The following is a 21,287-nucleotide window of genomic DNA, read 5'->3' as shown; positions in this document are numbered from 1 at the left end:
TCCCTGACCTGGATCACAACAAATAAAAAAATTCATAGCAGTGATAGCGAACAGCTTTTAGCCAGAGGGCCAACCCTCCGAGGACTTTATACCCCCCACATGCATGTGTGCGCACACACAGAGAGGGTCCACAGCCTCTCCTTCTCACCAGAGCTGTGCAAATCACCCTCTCTGCTGGTAAAATATGTTGAATGGAGAGGGAGCAATTTCCAGCTGCATCAGGGCACTGGAGTTTGCCCGCCTAAACTACATGCCTCCTTTAAAATCAGGTAAGTTTTCCTGCTGCTGTCGTAATTGGTGAGGTCACTGGGGTAGCAAAAAAAAAAAAAATTGCTGGGGGGGGGGGAATCAAGCCCCCAAGCTGGGAATTAACCATCCTTGATTAAGAGACAGCAAAGCATAGGTGTTAGGCCAAGCCAATGCTCCCAAAATGGAGGGGTCACTTAATGCCATATATATATTTAAACTGTTTCTTTATCTTTCACAGGTGATTCAGAACAAGAAATAAAAAAGCTATATAGGGTCCCTCCCCTTCCAGAATTAATTCCATATTTTAGGAATTGTTACTGATGCACAAATGTCAGCTCCCATGTGCCAAGAAGACTCTGCATCTGAAATGAAACACACAGCCATCTTAATCCAATTATATCCACTTCAAAGCCAAAGTGCAACCGAAATCTGTTCAGTCCCATTAACAGAAAGAAAGTTGCTCTAATGAGTTTTATCAGCTGGATTCAGAAATCCCCAACTGGACTAAGCACTGAAGACAGCATGTAATTGACACAAGAGCATTTTAATGGCTACAAGAGCCTTTTTGCCATTGAGCCAGCAATTCCCCAAGGGCAATTCCCCAAGCCTTTCATATACTGAAGGAGACGCTTTGGTATCGAATGCATTTTCATTTCTTGATACAGGGACACGACTAGCGTCCTTTAAGGGAGCAAGGTACATGGATATTCATGTCACATTGGAACCACACACGAGTCTTCTTGAGAATGCATATTTTTACCCCTGCCAGAAACTTGTTCCCAGTAATTAAAATGAAGGGTTTCGAAAAGAGGATAGTTAGCTAACCGAAGTCAGGAGCTGGACTTGTTGCTGAGGTAGCCAAATGTGGTTTCCTCCAGATGTTTTTGGATTACAAATCCCACCATCCTTGCTGGTGCTGATGGGAGCTGGAGCCCAGCGACATCTAGAGGACACGATCCTGACTACCTCTGATGTAGATCAACACAGTAAATCAGAGATGAGGCTACATTCAGAGCAGAAAAGTAACTGAGGGAGCACACGGGCTGCCTATACCGCCAGATCGTCAGAAGAACCACCCCTTCCACCCTAAGGCTCTTGGCGCAAACAGATGAGAACAGCTGGGCAGCCAGTTATCCTCCTTGAGATAATGTGCAGGATAATTTGCTGGGCAGTGCTATAAAATATTATTTGGAAACTTTAGGAATAATAGCTGCCAAGTCTCCCATATTCCCCGGGAAACCCCCCCCCCTTTTCCAGCTGTCCCCAGCCAAAAAAACGGATTTTTTTTGTCCCCCCCCCCCCGGTTTATTCTGGCGCGGTGGCCATTTTGGAACTGGGCGGAGCATGCTCAGAAGCGACTTTTGATGCTGCTTTGCCCAGTTCCAAAATGGTTGCAGCATGACTTCTGGTGCGACGGCCATTTTGGAACAGGGCAGAGCAGCATCAAAAGTAGCTTCTGAGCATGCTCCGCCCAGTTCCAAAATGGCGGCAGCGCTACTTCCGGTCTGCTACTTCCGGTCCAGTCCCTTATTTCTCAGGCCCGAACTTGGCAGCTATGCATGGCTGGAGGCAGCCATGCTTCTGAATGCCTGTTGATAGAAACCACAAGAGAGGAGAAGGGCTCGTGCTCTGGCCCTGCTTGTGGGTTCCCCACAGGCATCTGGTTAACCACTGTTCTTATAATATTGCTATTTATTTATACAAACACTGCTATGCCACTTTTCATCCCTACAAGCCCCCCCCCAAAGCAAGAAAGGGAAAAAAAAATTAGGAACCATCTTGTGCAATAACACCAGTACATTTGCCATAGTCAATGAGCTGCTGATATAAATAATGTGTGTTTTCTTCTGCCTACCTGTATAGTGTTCATTGCCTTGTGCTGCACAAGTCAGCAGTTGGGCCATTGAAGAACCGACTGCTTTGGAGGTGCTTCCCAGGTCCTGAGCACATTTTTCAAGCTGAATGCAAAAAAAGCAATGCTAACATTAAGCAAAGGTAACATCACGACCCACCACAACACACACATTCCTATCCCTCAGCCCATGGAACATTGCAGTCTCTGACCACACAGAAGTCTTCTTCATAGCAGTGCTTTCTAGGGGATGTGCCCATGCCATGGGATACAGTTCAGTTTTCAAGTTATCTTGGTTATTAGCTCTTTCAAATAAAATAGCCAAAAGGAACACAGAAATGGATCTAAGGAAACTATTCCACAGCCTAAGCTCCACTGCCGAGAAAGCCCATGTAACCTGCAAAGATGGGAGCCATCCAGATTACAACCTCAGTAAATGGATGGTCTCAGCAAAGGGCTGTTGTTTGAAGGAAGCATAGATCAGGGGTCAGCAAACTTTTTCAGCAGGGGGGCGGTCCACTGTCCTTCAGACCTTGTGGGGGGCCAGACTATATTTTTGGGGGGGGGGGACGACGAACGAATTCCCATGCCCCACAAATAACCCAGAGATGCATTTTAAATAAAAGCACACATTCTACTCATGTAAAAACATGCTGATTCCCGGACTGTCTGCGGGCCGGATTTAGAAGGTGATTGGGCCAGATCCGGCCCCCGGCCTTAGTTTGCCTACCCATGGCATAGATGGACCAATGGTCTGAATGAAAATAAGGCAACTCTGCATGCAAATATCTCAGTCTGACACTTTGGAGATGCACTATCTGGCAGAGCGGGCCATTCTGGGTGATCATTTATTTATTACTCCTCCTCCTGCTCCTCTAGGGGGAGGTGGTAATCATATCTGGCCTGGTCTAGGAATGGCTGTAGCTGGAAATATTTTATGTACAGTATATATTTTTGTGTTTTTGATATTGTAAACTGCCCTGTGATAAATTGTAAACTGCCCTGTTATCCTTGGTTGAAGGGTGGCAATTAAATTTAATAAATAACCACCCCTTGTCACTGAAGCCATTTGGGACTCAGGAGACAGCTTAGAATCCGGCAGAAGTCACAAGTCACAACATATTAGCAATCTGACTCAGGAAAGGGCTGTCCATAAAAAATGAGGAAAATGAAGACCCTTTTGTCCTATGGCTACTCGTTTGTTTCATTTACCATATTCTGTTTTAAGCACACTTGAAATTGTTCAACAATCTAGCACCCCCTTTAAATAAAATATATGTATGTGTGGTTGGAAGGGATTTTTTTTTGTTCTTGCTTTTATTATTTTTGTGTTTTTATTTTGTATTTTCATGCTGTGAATTGCCCTAAACTCTTCAGATGAGGGTGGTTTACAAATTCAACAAACTAACAAGCAATAAATGCTGTCCTGTTTACCGTTTCTCCTGGAAGTGGTTTCAACTGCCCATCAACGGCTGCCATCTTTGCATCCTGCAGCTCATTTTTGAGTGTTTGAACAGTGTTCAAGGCAGAGTCAATTTCCATGGGTCCACAGGCTTCATGCGCCTATGCAGGAGAAAGATGAAGCGGAAAATAGGCTTATTATCAAAGCTGTTCTCCAACCATTCTGACTAAGAGTCCTCCTCACCCTGTCCACACGTGACTTTCAAGAGTTGCCGCATTATAACAGAGACACATGTTGGAAATAAAGAATCACAGATCAAATGCTTCAGCTAGACACTTCCTCAGTTTTATCTTCATCAATGGACCCAGTTCTGGTGTTCAGCTACAATCCATGAGTTGTTGAATACGTGAAGAGTGAGCAATGGAAAAGAGGCACATTCAAGACATTTCAGCACAAGACTAATAATCAAAAGCCTGGCTGGAATGTTTCCATGAACTGGGATAATGTTTGCCTGGATGGAGAGAGAGAGTGTGTGTGTGTGTATGTCTGTACATAAAACATTTGTGTGGCTAAGATGTACCCTATGATATAAAAGTAAGAGACACACCTGTTGCTCTACTCACTTCTGCACCTGGACCCACCCACCTTTTCACCTCTGATCCCCCCTCTCACAGGAATGTGGCCCTCAGTAGGCTGTTTCTAAAAGAATGTGGCCCTTGGGCTTAAAAAGTTCCACCCTCTATCTAAAGTGACCTGTCCAAGCCTTCAAAGGGCCAATTACTTTGGGAATTAAGAGTCACAGGGATGGGGAACCTGTGGCTTGTTGGGATTTTTCCATTCCACCTTTAGTTGCAGACATGGGATTCTTGTGTGTCACATGTCTGTTTACATTCCAGCACAGTTTGCTGGTGTGAGCGGTACATCCGTTGTGGTGTTGTTACTTTTGCTTTACTCTCTCTCTCTAACTTGGAAGAGACAGCAAGGAGAGAGACGAACATGTTTCTTTGGTTCTGATTTATGATAATGAATCCGTAGTTTGCTAGTATGTCTTCACAAGCCTCAAGGCTCTTTTGTTGCGCAGGCTGGCCGTTGGACCCCCGGATGCCGACATGGCTTTCCAGTTGTTACGAAACTCCCGCCATCTTGATTACCGGTATTGAATGATGGCTGGGAATGATGGGAGGTGGGGTCAAAGCATCATCTAGAGGGCTACAGGTGCCCTATCCCGCCTGTAAATGCTTTACGTGAGAGTTGGGGTCCCTACATACCTTTTGGGAGGCAGTCCTTAGCTCGGCAAGGCTGGTGGCAAGATTCTTGGCACACTGGCTCAATTGCATCGCCGCAGCCTGGTCTGCCACTGTAGGCACAGCTGCTTTAGCGGAGGCCACCATTTTGCTCCCTGGCTATTTAAAGAATGACAGAAGAGAAGGCAGAGTAGCTATTGGCCATTTGTCCACAGAGCTTACGCATGCAACATCACCAGGGAGACAAACATTTCAAAGAATCCAGATTAGACCTGGCACCTGATTAAAAAAGCCTAAAAGTGCAATCCTATTTGCCCACCCTCAATCCAACTGAACACAGTGGGTTTATTTCCAGGTAAGCAGGTATAGGATTGCAACCTCTGTGAATTAAATTACTGTTTCAAAATGAAAAAAACTATTTCTGAATGATAAAGTATATTTTCTTGGTTTCTATACTACTACTACTAAATGTTTAGTCCACCTCCCTCCACCCACAAAAAATCCTCCAAGCACCTTACAAAAATGAACATAAAACCACCTAAAACATCCGTGTCAGATCCAGCTACACCCACCCCACTAGAAGGCAAGCAGAAGATTAAGAGCCAAAGCTCTGAGAAAATATAAATGTTTTTTCCTGGCACCTAAAAACACAGAGAGTGATGGTGCCAGGTGAGCCTCCCTAGGGAGAGCACTCCATAAGCTGGGAGCCACCAGTAAGAAGGCCCGCTCTCGTGTCGACATCTTCTGCGCCATCCTCAGAAAGGGTGCCCAGAGGAGGGCTTCAGGTGAAGAATGTTGGGTCTGGGTAGATTGACGTGGGGAGAGGCGTACTGGGTACCTGAGCTCAGAAGGACTCACAAGTCAAACCAGTACTTCGAATTGGGCCCAGAAACGAACTGGTAGCTAAGTACACTCAGGCTGGGGTTAGCGTTCTGTGCTCTTGTTGGCTGTACCTGGAGGAAGATTTGGCTGGAGTTTATCAGTGCAAGTTGAGCACTCAAGTCTTCTGCCTGGGCCTGGCTTCCACGCACACCCTGGACAAGCTGTGGAATGTGATCTGCAACATTCTGCAGGGAACAGAAAGAGGGAGGAAACGTTCAGGATCCAACAGGACCCCCAGCCACAAGGATGTTCCAAATAGTTATTTAAGATCCCACCATAAAATTCACCAGTAAAAAAATAAATTAATGGTTCCTTCAAAACATAGTCAACATAATTGAAACAAATAAACAAAGTTAAAATAGAATTGCGTACTCAGAAGAAGAAGCTTGAGGACAAATTGGGTTTGTTTCTTTTTACTACCACTCAGTGTCCTCTTAATTTTGCTCCAAAAGCTCCAGAGGAACTCTTCTGCAAATAAGTCAAAACTCTGCCTATAATGGTCCAGTCCAGTGAGGGGATATGCATGCACCACTGAATAGAGAACGATGCGCACAGGTACATCTGTTACACATTATGCCTTCCCCAGTGCTCAACCGCCCCTCAAAAAAGCGACACTGGGACCGATCTGCTAAGGACGAGATTTAGTCTTCCCCTCCCCACTTCCTGGACAGCTGATAGGGACTATCAGCAGTTTTGAGACTGGGGCTTTGTGTGTGCAGTCCTGACAGCTGTGTTTGTGTAAGATGGATTGGGCAAAGATGTGGCACATCGCCAGCACAGCATGTGTCCTTCTTTCTGCACCTCTGCAATGATCAGTTCTGGCCTCAGGATTTTCTTTAATTGCCCAGGCAACCATCGCCAGAAAAGGGAAAAATGCTACCCTTGGAGTGCGCTATGAGCTCATTTCACAGATTTGTTTGGATACAGCAGTGCTATCGTACCACCCAGGGATCTGAGATAAATGCAGAGCTGTCCTGTGCTGTCAGAGCATTAAGCCCTGGGATTATAAATATGCATCCAGCATGTTTCACATTCTCCCACTTTGCCTCAATTCCACCATGAGCTATTTGTTTGGAACGAAGACAGACCTCTAGCAGTAGAAAAACCAAATCTCTTATGCACAATGATCAACAGCATCTCAGAATTTCCATACTGTAACTCCTTGGAAAAAGAAGTCTAAGAAAACCACATGCAATGATTATTGGGGGGCGGGAGAGAGAGAGAGAGAGAGAGAGAGAGAGAGAGAGAGAGAGAGAGAGAGAGAGAGAGAGAGCGAGCTGGTGGGGTTTCCCTAATTCACAAGACCAGCCTTGATGGCACAGGCCTTTTCAGCAGCGGAAACCTAATTTTTTTGGGGGGGGGGTGACCCTCCTTAAAGAGACACACCTGGTGCAATCCTTTCAGCACTAGGTAAAGACTCCCTTGGGTACCGTGGCATTTTATGAGATATGTTTATGCCTTCCACTGCTCTTTCATTTTCTGATTTTGAGCTTAGCTCATATCTTTATGTTTGCTTGTTGGTTTCACAATAATGTATTTTTATGACATAAGTACTGTAGTTTATAGCATTAAAACATGAAACCGCACAATGAAAACCATTAGAAAGTTATGACATAAATTGATTAACCATTGTGGAAGGATGTATTCTTCATTGCCTGCATAGGCCTGGCGGCACAGAAACCTTTTCATTAGGTGTTTAAAAGTTGGCACAGAAGGCGCCTGCCAAATCTTTAGTGGCAGAGCATTCCACAGGACTGGGCAGGTGACACTAACGGCTCAATTTCTTGTTATTGTCAAATGAGCCTCACCAACTTGGGAAATGACCAACGATGCTCCTACAAATGATCTCAGTGATCAAACTGGGATAGAAGGGGTTCAGGTGGACCCTGGACCCAAGTTATTTAGAGCTTTGTAAATTAATACAAGAAACTTGAACCTGGCTCAGAAGTAGATAGTCCATCAGTGCAGCTGTTTTAACAATGATGTCACATGTTCTCAACCAGAAGCTCCCATCACCCACTTGATCTTAGCCAAAAGGCCGAGAAGCTCCCATCTGGCTGCCACGTTCAGCATCAGCTGGAGCTTCCAAACCAGGACCAAGGACCACCCCACATAGAGCACCTTACAGTAACCTAACCTCAAGGCTACCAGCACATGGACTACAGTAGTCACCCAGTAAATTGGGTGTGAATAATTTAATCCACATTTTGGTGTGCTGCCCTGGAAACTTTTGATGAAGAGCAGATTACAAACATTTACACATGGTACAAACAATGGTGTGAGGTTGCAAGTAGCAAGGGAAAAAATAGTGTCCATGCTCAATTGTGAATCAAGAACCAAAGTTGTGCAGATGTCTCCCCTAGTTCAGCTTAAGCCAGCTTTTTCCAACCTGTGCTGGCCAGGGCTGACAGGAGTTGCAGTCCAAAACATTGAGAGGACACCAGGTTTGGGGAACACTGACCTGGGCAGCACCCTCTTGCCCTGATTCCCTTAGACCAGGGATGGGGAAACTGTGACCCTTAAAAAAATGTTGCTGAACTCCAACTCTGAGCTCTGGTCATTCTGGTTGGGGAGGGGGAAAGTGGTGCTTAAGAGTATTTTGCCATCTCAAGCTAGCCTACCTTACAGCTCTGGACAAGTTGCTGGTGGGCTGCCGTGTTCTTATTTGAAATGGCTGCATTCTGTGAGGCTGCAATGGTCTGAGTTGCAGCAGCTGCTGCTTGCTTAGCAGCAACCTGAAAAAAGGAAATGCAATTAAACAGAGGGTAAGAGAGACTGAGAGCAATGGGAAAAATGGGTGATCTGCTGTAGATCAGTTTCTGTAAACACACCTGTAAGTTTCTGTCTTGCAACATATACAGTGGTACCGTGTTTCTCATATTATAAGACATGTCTTATATTTATTTTTTCCTCAAAAAAACACACTATGGCTTATTTTCAAGGGATGTCTTATTTTTTTCTTCCTCCTCCTGCCGCAGCCGGCATTGCTGCTGCGCCTATCACTATGGCTTATTTTCGGGGTATGGCTTATATTCATTGAATGCTTAAAAATCCTGCTATGGCTTATTTTATGGGTATGTCTTAAAATATGAGAAACAGGGTACCTCTACTTACGAATAACTCTACTTACGAATGTTTCTACTTACGAACGGAGCTCCGTCCGCCATCTTGGATGCAGTTTAGATAGGATTTTTTCTACTTACGAATTTTTAGATAGGGTTGCTTCGACTTACGATTTTTTTCTCCCAATGCATTCCTATGGGATTCGACTTGCATTTTTTTTTTACTTACGAATGTGCCTTCGGAACGCTTTAAATTTGTAAGTAGAGGTACCACTGTATGCATACATATATTTATTTGTCAAAATGAAGAAACCCCTGGAGGCGTTTATTTTTGTGCAAAAGGACAGAGAGTCTGTTATTGAAAAAGACAGAGAGCATATAGTGTACCTGATCACGGCTGAAAGTAGCATGGAAGGGTAAGGTGCCAAATTCAAGGCAAAGCCATTGACACAAAGGCATGTTCCTTTGCAGCTGCCGCTTGAATTCAGCGCTGTTTGCAGCTGTGGCTTTACCTGTCATGTGCCTGACATCAAGGGGTGGATGGGGAAGAGTGCTATGGCCAAAATAGCCTCACAGGTTAAGCAGGAAAGGGTGGAGGCCTAATCAGCCCCGCAGTGTGCAGTTAAACACATCTGGAGGCCACCAGGCTGGTGAAAGTTGGGATATGCCTGATTGGAAAAGGTAAACAAGGAGAGGTTCCCAGGCTGTATTCTGACCTCTAATCTGTTGACGATTTTCTTCTTGATGGCATTCTGAGCAGCTGCATTAGTGGCCACTCGCAGACCTTCAGCTGCTTCGCGAAGCCTCTGCTGCTGGTCCTCATTGTCTGGGTTTGCTGCAGCTCCCTGGCAGAATTGATCACATGCACATACACAGAGGAAATAGAAGAGAGAGAGAAAGAGAAAGAGAGAGTTTTAAGTGCTGCCACTTACAGTATTGAAAAGGAACACTTCCGATGCTCTACTTCAAACCAGTTAATGTTTTGCAGGGATTTCTACTTAGATGCTGCATGCAAATGTCATCTAAATGTATATGTCTATCTAATCCAGCCATCCCTCTAACTCATCAATCCATAATTCCCCTTCAACCTGGCAATAATTGTGCTGAGTACCTTTGCAGCTTCAACCATCCGGGCTGTTGAGTCAGCCAGAAGTTTCGCAGCTGCCAGAAGTTTCTTGGAGTTTTCCATGTCTATCTCTGCCTCAGCATCCGACCTCATGGCGTTCACGAGATCCGAAGTTGCTTGAGCGAGGACCCTGGCCTGCCGTACCATTTCACCTACAACAGTATCGAGTTAAAAATCTGCTTTTTATCTCTCCTTTATCCCTCAGTGTTCAGTTCAGACATATCCCTGTCCTTCCTGACCAAAGTGCTGCATCCTGATGGGATGTTTGGAACACACTGGAAAAGCTCCACAGGCTGTTTTAGTCACATCTATTTGTTTATGAAAACATTTTTGTAGCTCCTCCTCGCAACCATCTTTAGATTACAAGGTACAAAGACACATCTATAGGTGCAAATTCAAAGTGTTGCCAAGATAAGATGAAAATGCAACTAATAACTTAGGCAGAGAAAAGTGAATTAGAAGCACCTACATAAATAATAATAATAATAATAATAATAATAATAATTTATTTATACCCCGCCCATTTTCCAACAGAAAAATAAAACACAGTAATCTATTAAACATTAAAAGCCTCCCTGAACAGGGCTGCCTTTCGATGTCTTCTAAAAGTCTGGTAGTTGTTTTCCTCTTTGACATCTGTTGGGAGGGTGTTCCACAGGGCAGGCGCCACCACCGAGAAGGCCCTCTGCCTGGTTCCCTGCAACTTGGCTTCTCGCAACGAGGGAACCACCAGAAGGACCTTGGTGCTGGACCTCAGTGTCCGGGCAGAAAGATGGAGGTGGAGACGCTCCTTCAGGTATACTGGACCGAGGCCATTTAGGGCTTTAAAGGTCAGCACCAACACTTTGAAACTCCAGCAAAGGCATGGGAATGCAAGAGTGTGCCAAGATGTCATCCGGGGCAGGGCCAGACTGTGCTCTGAGGGGAAACAATCCCAGGGAAAGGGTGGGCCACCACAGAAAAGGCCCTACCTCCACAGGCTGTGGCAGCACCACCTGGAGGCACCCCCAGCTGATGGTGTGGCTTTTCACAAGAACCTCCCAAGAGCTCGTAAAACTCCCATCAGATCAACTTGCCATAATAGGATCCTTTCGTTTCCGTTTAAATTGTGCAAAGTTTTGATTTTCATATTAACCAATATCTAACCGTTACTCAAACTTTCACCATTCTAGACACGCTATATTTTCTCCCTCTCTCATAATACTCGAACCCAGCTGGGACCACCCAATGAAGCCAAATGTTGGAAGATTTAGGGAGGATGAAACATAGTGGTCAAGTTCTCCCTTTTTAAAAGGGAAATTCCCTTATGCTGAATAGGCTTCCTCGCGAGAAATGGGAAAACTTGACAGTTATGATGAAAGGAGCATAGCTGCCAAGTTTTCCCTTTTCGTGCGAGGAAGCCTATTCAGCATAAGGGAAAATCCCTTAAAAAAGGGATAACTTGGCAGCTATGGAAAGGAGGTGCTCCTTCACATGTAGCAATAGCTTTAAAAGAGGACTAGACAAATTCATGAAGCTATTGGTTGCCAAGTGGTTTTGTACTACTTCCAGATATCGCCTGCAAATATCACTTGCTGGGAGGAATCACAAGTGGGGAGAGGCCCTGTTCTTTTGTTCGGGTCCTACTGGGGGCTCCCCATAATGGCAACTGGTGGGCCACTGTGGAAAGCACAGTTGGATCCAGCTGCAGGGCTCTTTGTAAGCTCTTTGAGCATGGATCTATTTCCCTAAGGTCAGGGATGTAGTGCTTCCAAATAAATAACATCCCTGAATGTACTGTAACAAACATTGCTCTCGACTTTACACTCATTTAGCGCTGTATATACAGTATTTATCATTGTGTGCATACAATACTTGTATTCTAGCAGGCATTTTAAGTAAGTTGTACTAGGTCAACTTCACGTTCTTGTTGTTGTTGTTTAGTCATGTCCGACTCTTCGTGACCCCATGGATCAGAGCACACCAGGCACTCCTGTCTTCCACTGCCTCCCGCAGTTTGGTCAGACTTTGAGAACACTGTCCAACTGGTGGCTTCGAGAACACTGTCCAACCATCTCGTCCTCTGTCGTCCCCTTCTCCTTGTGCCCTCAATCTTTCCCAACATCAGGGTCTTTTCCAGGGAGTCTTCTCTTCTCATGAGGTGGCCAAAGTATTGTAGTCTCAGCTTCAGGATCTGTCCTTCCAGTGATGTCTGAGGGCTGATTTCCTTCAGAATGGATACTCTCTCAAGAGTCTCCTCCAGCACCATAATTCAAAAGCATCAAATCTTCGGCAATAAGTAGCACTGTATATAATCCTTACAACAACCTTGCGAGGGAGGTCAAGGGCAATACTAAAACTAACCCCCACCCCTTTGGCCCCAATCAAGGCTGACCTGGCACATTCAAGCAGCTTACCAGCATCCCCCATGGAACTGAAGATGCTCTCGGTGACACACATGATGGTGTCCGTGGCCTGGTCGTAGCGCCCAATGGGCTCCCCCCGGCTGGCAAATTGGCGGACATGCTGCAGGAGATCGTTCAAGGCCTGGCTCACCACACTGGCGGCTGCGCTGACCTGCTTGAGCAGCTCAGAGTCGTCTGTGGCCGCCTGGCAGGCTCGGACACAGTTTTCCACAGAACGATCCACCAGCTTCCCGGCCTCTATCAGCTGCTCCTGACACACAGGGGAACTGATGGTCGGGCTCACAACCTGTAACGGAAGCACAGCCGCCATGTTTGACACAGGAGAGCTGTCTGTCCTGCCCTCACTTACTCTTGACGACAACTCTGTGTGGGAATTTGGGCCGAGAGACGGACTGAATGTCCCAAGGACGCCCAATGAATTTTATTTATTAGATTTATATCCCATCCTTCATCAACAGATCTCAGGGTGGTTCACAAGATAAGAATACAAGATAAAAGCACAAATAAATAGAAACAATAACTCCCCTCCCACAAACACATTTAAAAGGCTGTAGAGTAGAATATTGATCAGCCCAAGGCCTGGTCGAAGAGGAACCAGGCCCGGCTCTAGGTGTAGTCCCGGTGGTGCGGGGCGCCGGGCCGGCAGGGGGGCCCTCGCGGCAAAGCTGCGCGGAAGCCGTGTTGCGCGCTGCGAGGGCGCCGGAGCGATCTCTGCGCCTCAGCGCCAGGGCGCCCGACCTGGTTGAGACGGCCCTGAGAGGAACGTTTTTGTATGGCGCCTCAAAATATATAATGAAGGCGCCAGATGAACGACCCTGGGGAGAGAATTCCACAAATGGGGAGCCATGGCAGAAAAGGCCTGTGTGTCTACTCGATTTGAGGGATGGGATCAATAGCATAAAACTCTGCTACACAGGATACACAGGTGGCGGTGGGAGGTCTTGGGCCTACTGCTGTCTTGCAGCCTAACCCAGAGGGAGCCAATAGGGGCCTCCAGATGTTGCTGGACTGCAACTCCCATCCGCCTCATTCAGCAGGTCCAATGACTGCAGTCCACATTAGGACGGCATCAGAATGTTGAAGGCTGTGCTAGATATTGTCAACGTCCATTGAGAAAACAGTTTGCACTCTCCGATGATGCTTATATTTTAAATAAAAGAGCACAGCCCCAGATGGGTTCATGGAATCATAGAACAATAGAGGTGGAAGGGATCCTGAGGGCCAATTAGTCCAACCCTCTGCAATGCAGTTATCACAACTCCTGGGGCCTTTTTTTATCAACTTCTCTGAGCCTCTTCCTGTCTTGTGCCAAACTCCTGTCTATGAGGAGCTACTGACAGACTATTCTGCAAGGGTTCCAACCTCCCACCGATACCAGAGTCGCACCTTTGCACAGGCCACCAGTTGAGAAGTGGAGAGGGCACACTGCGTGGCAGCAGCGATCACCCTGTTCTGCAGAACCGCGTCTTCGGCCACCTGGGCCACATTCTTGGCCTTCAACACCAACATGGCGGCGGCATTGGCGACGGCTTTGGCAAGACTCATCAACACATCCTGGAGAAGGCGGAGGGTCAAGGAAGAGATTCGTGCTCATTTCAGTTTTATCTCCAACACAAACACCTCATTTTATCATCACAAAGACTATGACAATGATAACACAGGAACCAAAGAAAGGGTTGCCATATTTTGAAGAGCATAAAATAGGACACATTTGCCGACTTCTGCTTTTAACTATGGGTCGCTATGGCGACTCTAGCCATGGAAAAAGGGGATGTGTCTTGAAAAAAGAGGACATATAGTCACCCTGAGTTCCATTGGTCAGTTGAGCTCCATACTGTCTACACTGACTGGCAGTGGCTCTCTAGGATTTCAGGCAGGAGACTTTTCACAGGCCTATCTGGAGATGCCGGGAATTGAACCCGAAACCTTCTGCATTCAAAGCAGATGCACAACCACTGAGCTACAGCCCGTCTCCTGTTCTGAAAGCTAAAAGCCAAAACACTCTTTTTAAAATAATAACGACAGAAGTTAGGAATAATTGTGGTGGTGGTGGTGGTGGTGATGATGATATAAAGCCAGGGGTCCCCAGACTTACCAGCGTTTGGGCCGGTTCCCACCGCGCTGATCGCGCAGCGGGCCGGTGAGCGGGGGAGTGCGCGCTTCCCGGGTGGAAAAAACGCCGAAAATCCGTTGTGCGCATGCGTATGGGCCTCCCCTGACCCGGAAGTGCACCAGAAATGACCTCTTCCGGGTCGGGAGAGGCCCATACGCATGCGCACAAAAGATTTTCAGCGCTTTTTTCCCGACCCGGAAGAGCGCTGCCGCGCTGCGCGTCGTAAGAGCGGGCAGCGGTGGCAGGCGGCGGGGGTCGTCGCGGGCCGGATTGGCAGGCCAATTGGGCCGCATCCGGCCCCCGGGCCGTAGTCTGGGGACCCCTGTATAAAGCTAAAGGTAAGAACAGAAAATGTACTTATGGTACTGAAAACATTTATATTGGGGCCACAATATTTAATTGATTAATTGGTTACATTAACCATTTTTAATTGACTAATTTTGCCCATATACAAATTTAAATCAACAGAGTAATGGAATAATAAGCTAAAATTCAAAGGAGTAACCAACTGAAAACTTATTCAGGGGAGCTGTGGCTCTGAGTTATACATGGTCACAGCAATGTTCTACTCAGATCCAAGCTGGAGAGGGAACAGCACAGGAGATGCCCTCACCTGGAATCGTTCATCGGTTTCATTTTCTCCGATCTGTCTGAGAAGCTCGCCGCTGGCTTGCCCTATGCTCCCGGCTGCTGTCAAGACCGTCTGGCGGGGCTAGTTATGGGGAAGAGAAAGAGATTATGAGGTTAAGCTACTAGGCTAATACAAGGAGGTGAGGTTCTTAGATCCCTTGTTTTCCAGAAGATCGACAGAGCATGTTGCTGCACAGAGGAGACCTCTTATCCAAAATGAGCTGATCCAACTACAGTATAGTCTAAATACACAAGGCATCATCATCAGCCAGGAAATTCTTTCTTCAAGTCTCAATCTTCATCTACCCATCCTCAGTCTGTTATTAACTTTACACCTTTTATTCGGTCTCTTTTCCTCTGAGCTTCCTTGTCCCATTAATGCCCCTACATCACTTCTTAGGTCTTCAATCTATAAATGTGCAAGGTTTTAATCCCAGCTGAACGGACAGCTTCCCCTTCCCTCATAGAAACCAGACTGCAAAACTGTTTGGTTCTTTGCACAACGGAACATGACTCTAGCCAGTCAGCACCAGAGACTTCACTGCCATAAGTGTGAGACATTATCAATTTTCAGGAAAGCAAGAGAAAACTATCGTTGTGTAGAGGTAGGTACTCAGTACTCATTCCAAACACCTTATCCCTGCAATACCTTTATTAGGTGAACCAAAATGTCACAAAACAATGTGTAAGCTTTCAGGTTCTCAGTAACTCTTCCCAGAACTCTTGCAGAGAACTCCAAAGCTTGCACACGATCTGTGAAGTCTTGGTTGGCCTAAAAGGCAAATTCATGGAGGAGAAGGCTATTAGTGCCTCTGCCTCCACTGTTGGAGACAGCAATGCTTCTGAATGCCAGCTGCTGGAACCCACAGGAGGGGAGAATGACTCTTGTGCTCAGACCCTGCTTGTGAGTGTCCCACAAGCATCTGGTTGGCCAATAATAGTACTACAGTGGTACCTCTTACGAATTTAATGCGTTCCGAACGCACATTCGTAAGTCGAAAAAATTTGTAAGTCGAATCCCATAGGAATGCATTGGGAGAAAAAATTTGTAAGCCGAAGCAACCCTATCTAAAAATTCGTAAGTAGAAAAAATCCTATCTAAACCGCATCCAAGATGGCGGATGGAGCTCCATTCGTAAGTAGAAACATTCGTAAGTAGAGGTACCACTGTACCTTAATATGGCACTTCCTGTTTTGATTATTAGCCTTACATCCTTCAGAATAGCGAACATGAAACAAAATTTCGGGAAAGGAATTATCAATGTGCACATAACCTGCATGAAATCGTGATACACATACAGGACTCAGGATTTGAGTTCCAGCAGGGAAAATACAGCTCAGGCCATCTGTAGCTTTACAGAAGCCTTGCTGGGTTGCATGCGTGGGCCCCTGTGCTGAAGTGAGAGCATGAGCAAATTCTGAGCATGCCCCAGTTGGTGAAATTCTGGAGAGCTCCATGGGAGAGGCAGAATGTGTGTTAACAGCTGATAAGTCATTTGGGGGATTGAGAGAAAGAGAAAGGCACACACAGCAGCACAGATTATTGGTTTCAAGACAAGATCTAGTAAGATGAAAATCCAAGGAAAGCCATTCCAAAGGGATGGGCTAAGGAGAAGGCAGGAAAGCACTAGTCAGGGCCAAAACCCTATCTACCCCAGGAGTAGTCAATGTGGAAAATAAGAACCCAAGAAGAGCCTGCTGGATCAGGCCAATGCTCCATCCATTCCAACATCCTGCTTTCACAGTCGCCAACCAGATGCCTGTGGGAAACCAGCAAGCAAGACCCGAGCACGAGAGCTCTCTGCCCTCCTTTGGTTTCCAGTTGGACCACAACTGCCATCAGCTCCTGCCAGCGTGGGCAATGGTGAGGGAAGGTGATGCAAGCTGAGGTCCAATGACGATTAGAGGGCACCAGGCTGGGGACATTTGACAAGAAGCACACCACATTGACTAACTCTGCTCTACCCAACCATTTAATAAGGAGCTACATCATCTTGCCATTGGGAAGTACCCTTGAAAAATGCAATTGTGCAATTTTTCACAGATTTCAACATATCTTTCCCCCAGTATCTAGTGTCAAAACTCTGTGCTTATGAGTCAGTTCACCTCTCCTGACGTTGGCTCCACAGCCTTCAGCAAGTCCGACACAGCTCCTGCAAGGGTGCGGGCGGCTTTCAGTAGGTCCTCCCCACTTCCAACGTCATCATCCATTAGCGCAGCAAGAAGCTTGACACCTTTGGACATCTCAGTGAGGTTTGAAGAGATGGTGGTGATCGCACACCCCACAGCAGTATAGTCCGTGTCAACTGGGTCACCTGCCAAACAAGAAGGATCAGCCACGGATGGGTCAGTAAATGAATAGCCCCTAAAGTCAACAGAGAGACCAGCAGTTAACAATGTTTTCTTTCTTTTTTGTTTACTAAGTCACAGTTTGGGAACTTGCTGCCTTCCAAATGTTGTCAGACTCCAACTCCGATCATTCCTGATAGCTGAACACACTGGCTGGGGCTGATGGGTGTTGGACTCCAACAAACACTTGGAGGTCCACAGGTTCCATGTCCCTAGCTTATATTTTTTAGAAGCCTTACTAAACCTGGTGCCCTGCTGTACTATGACTCCCATTGTCCCTCCTCACTGACCATGCTGCCTGAGGCTGATGAAACTGCAGTCCCAACAACTTCTGAATGGCCTTCAGGTCTCCATCTCTGCGCTAAGGTTTTAGTGCTACTGCCCTGACACTTTATTATTATTATAGTTGTATACCACTCTTCATCCAAAGATCTCAGGGTGGTGCACAGCATAAAATTACAGAATAAAACCACAAAGTACCGTACATAATAAAAACAAGGAGAAAACAAAACAAACCAGCTCCCCTTTATTACATAAACAGCCCAACAACAAGAACCCGCCGAAAGCATACTGTCACAGGGTGCTCGTTGCGACTACTCTAGAGTAACGACGCTGCACGTTCTGGCCTTTTCATGCTTTTATTAAGTGCAGTCTATTTACAGTGATAGAGCTATACAGGAGACATCCGTCTAGTCTGAACCAGAACCCTGGAATGGCGCGCTCCGCGTCTTCTTCCAGCATAAGAGCCTGGGCACGCCAAATCGCCTTCCGCGTTTCCTCCTGCGTAATTCCGGAACCGGAGGGAAAAAGGGCCTCCTTTCCCTGTTTTCCTTCTCCCCCTTTCCCCCCCCTTCCTCTCCCACGTGTAGCAGGGGCTCTCCTATGCTGCCAGAGCCCCGTCTCCTCCCTTCTCTTTCCTCACTAGACTCTTCCCCCTCCCCGCTGGCACCACTGCTGGTGGAGGAGCTGCTCCTCAGGATGGGAGGGGGCTCTCTGTACTGTTTGCCCCTTACACATACGAATCAACTTGGCTAACCTGACCCTACAATCCCCCCACATGCAAACAACTCTAGCTGCAGTCAACTAAAAACAACCAACCATGGCCTGCCCCCCCATCTTTCTCACTGCCAAGGGAAAATAATAAATGAATAGAAAGAGAACTTACCCACGTGACACTGACACAAAAACCTTGTGCACACACTTAAGTAAAAGAATATAAGCTTTACCACCCCACTCCCTCTCCCCCTTCCCCACCTTATACAGTAATACCTCGGGTTACGAATGCGATCCGTTCCGGATCGCAGTTCGTAACCCGAATAGTTCGTAACCCGAACGCGATGGGCGCCGCCATTTTGCGCATGCGCAAAGCGCGAGTTCCGCGCTTTGCGCATGCGCAGATCGCGCAATCGTGCGCGCGCCGCTTCTGCGCACACGCACGCGGCGAAAACACTTCCGGGGTTGCGCAGTTCGTAACCCGAACTGTTCGCAAACCGAGGTGGTCGTAACCCGAGGTACGACTGTACTGTACACAACACTAATGTCTCACATCAAATGTAACTGATCTGTAGAAAAGACTCTACAACCTGAAAAAGAGGCAATGCACATATTTTTGTAAACCAAGAAAATATATTGTATTTTATATTTTTAACTATGCGCTGCCAGTGGTGAACGGTGCCACTTGGCTACCTGGGGCGGCACCCCCTGGGAGCGGGGCGTTGCTCCGCAGCGCGCATGCGTTGTGAAGTCATGACGCATGCGCCAGGATGGACTGCGCATGTCCATACATGCACAATCCATCCAGGTGGCTGGCGCGCTCTGAAGCAGAGCACGCTACGGAGCGGTTTGCTGGCACCGCAGCCCGGCAACCCGCTCCGTAGCACGCTCTGCTTCTTCCTGCTCTGGCAGAGGAGGCGAGGGGCAGATCAGGGGCTGGGGGTGCTGCCCCTGCCAGAGTGGAGCTAGTGGCGACCCGCCCCCTATGCCCCTCCCTTCCTATGCGCCTGTGCGCTGCCTGAATAAGGCCAATGTCCAGCTTCATTGGATGACCATACATTCTAGTGTTATGAGACAGGGACAAAAACTTTTCTTTCTGCACTTTCTCCAAATCTGCAATGAGAAAGATTCTTTTCTGCCTGTGACCCTGGAGAGCTGCTGCCAGTCAGAGTAAATAACAATCTGGACTAATTGTCTGACCTGCTCTAAGGCAGCTTCCTACGTTCCTTAGGGTTGTTTGTACAGTTCCAAATGATGTTTTAGCATTGCCCTCTGAATCCACCCATAGTCTCCCATTTCTCCTGCATTAAGGTCTGCAGCCACCTGCAGAAGGGAAGGCTCTTGAATGACCCATAAGCCAGCATGACACTGCAGAGGAACCTGCACACCAGCGACTGCCAACTCACCTGCTGTAAGGTTCACAACAGAAGCCGTTCCTGCAGTGATGGCATCAACCTGAGAGTGTATTTCATGTTTGGATTCATCCACTTTGTTCTGAACCCAAACTCTGGAAGCCTAGAAAGCAATGGAAAAGGTCGGCTTCAATATGCATAGCCACCTGAAAGAAGCACCCATGAGACAGGGAAAGTGAGTATGCTCAAGTCAGAGGCGGGGATTGGGTAGGAATCCGTTCAGTCTGCTTTTGTAGTGCGTAGACCTGATTCGGTAGTCCAAATTAGCTCAAGGATCAAACACAACTGATGATGCATTTCTCCAGATTTAGGGTATGCAAAACAGTATTTATTTTACAGGAAAAATGTTTTATTTTATTTATTTTACAGGAAAGATGTGTATCTTAGGGGAAACTGTGTACAATCTAAATGTGGACCATTTGTGTGCATTCTGCCAGAAAATCTACACAGACGGGGTGGAGCAGACCTAGGACTTGAGCGCCAGTGAGACTGTTAACAAGAGCTGACAAAGGGCTTGTTCACAGATTGATGGATCTGGTTGTTTCCTACAGGGAGGGGCACCCAACTGCATGCTGCAAATTGCCAAAGAACATTTTCTTGAAAGTCCTGCCAAAATGCAGCACGGGCACCCGGATGCATGGGGAAATGAGCAAACTATCACACAGCCCACCTCCATTAGGTTTCTGCCTGGCCAGCCCAAGACATTTTGCTGTCTGAGGCAAAGGGCAATACTATGAGACCCTCCCCTGACACCCCTCAATTTCATGCTCAGAATGAGGTTGGCGTGGCAGCTGATTCCTCTTTCAGTAATGGCAATGGGATGAGATGGCATCCTCCACTGCAGGTTATTGTTTTGGGTGCATCACCTACCATGTGCAAAAACAGAGGGGAATGGCAGGTGCGTGTTGCCCCCCCTCCCTCTCCCTTCCCCTCCTCCACATCTGCCACCTGAAGCAACAACTTTGCTCTGCTTAACTGGCCCCAGATTCTTGAACTGCGTGCGTCTTGCATCTCCTCACTGCTTTGCTGGGCAGCCAAACTTACCATGTCGTTTCCTAATGGTGGGAGGCTGTCCACCTCGGTCAGGTCAGCCTGGGCCTGCTGAACCGCATGCATGCTGGTGTTGATCGTTCCCATCAGGGCCTGCTGGGCAGAAGTCTAGGGAGGAGGAAGGTGGGGGGAGAAAGTTGCCAGGGGCAGTTCACAGGCAGCTCTGAGCTCTTGGGAGAGATTTCCAGAAAAAGACACCTCATCCCCAATGACGAGTCGTGCGCAGCAAACATAATGAGGTCAAACAATCAAGAGCAACAAAGATCAGCCAAGCATGCTCTGAGGGATCCGTCCTGGGCAGTTCGAGGAGGAAGAGTCAAGGGAGGTTATTTTCGCTGGGGATTCTACCACAAATAAATCTGTCAACAACTGTTAGAGCAAGAGATAATATCTGCATCGGGGTGGGAAGATGGGTGGATGGGAGCGGCTTGTCATCCCCAGCACTATTCATTGGGTCACATCTAAAGCTGCCTCAATTAGAGACTGTCACATCCTACTCAGGCAGAAGCAGGGCTGGT

The 21,287-nt window shown here is 47.1% G+C and overlaps 1 protein-coding gene across 3 annotated transcripts in view; it reads right to left on the bottom strand.

Annotated features, from left to right (window-relative positions):
• Window positions 1–21,287, bottom strand: part of TLN2 (talin 2) — a 184,890-nt gene that overhangs the window by 66,932 nt on the left and 96,671 nt on the right. For all 3 annotated transcript variants that reach the window (XM_060282859.2, XM_060282860.2, XM_088657461.1), the window contains exons 14-26: window positions 20,764–20,877; window positions 19,714–19,822; window positions 17,072–17,280; window positions 14,949–15,047; window positions 13,609–13,776; window positions 12,214–12,508; window positions 9,803–9,969; window positions 9,408–9,536; window positions 8,251–8,364; window positions 5,701–5,814; window positions 4,772–4,906; window positions 3,536–3,664; window positions 2,105–2,207 (exon numbers count right to left, since the gene is read on the bottom strand). In XM_060282859.2, the coding sequence (XP_060138842.2) occupies window positions 2,105–2,207; window positions 3,536–3,664; window positions 4,772–4,906; window positions 5,701–5,814; window positions 8,251–8,364; window positions 9,408–9,536; window positions 9,803–9,969; window positions 12,214–12,508; window positions 13,609–13,776; window positions 14,949–15,047; window positions 17,072–17,280; window positions 19,714–19,822; window positions 20,764–20,877 (1,885 nt within the window). The remainder of the gene's footprint in view (window positions 1–2,104; window positions 2,208–3,535; window positions 3,665–4,771; window positions 4,907–5,700; window positions 5,815–8,250; window positions 8,365–9,407; window positions 9,537–9,802; window positions 9,970–12,213; window positions 12,509–13,608; window positions 13,777–14,948; window positions 15,048–17,071; window positions 17,281–19,713; window positions 19,823–20,763; window positions 20,878–21,287) is intronic.

Source organism: Zootoca vivipara, chromosome 13 (assembly GCF_965207765.1).
Source record: "Zootoca vivipara chromosome 13, rZooViv2.hap1.1, whole genome shotgun sequence".
In the NCBI taxonomy this organism is placed as follows: domain Eukaryota; kingdom Metazoa; phylum Chordata; class Lepidosauria; order Squamata; family Lacertidae; genus Zootoca; species Zootoca vivipara.
The sequence above is the reverse complement of the archived record's forward strand: the minus strand, read 5'-3'. Positions and strand labels throughout refer to the sequence as shown.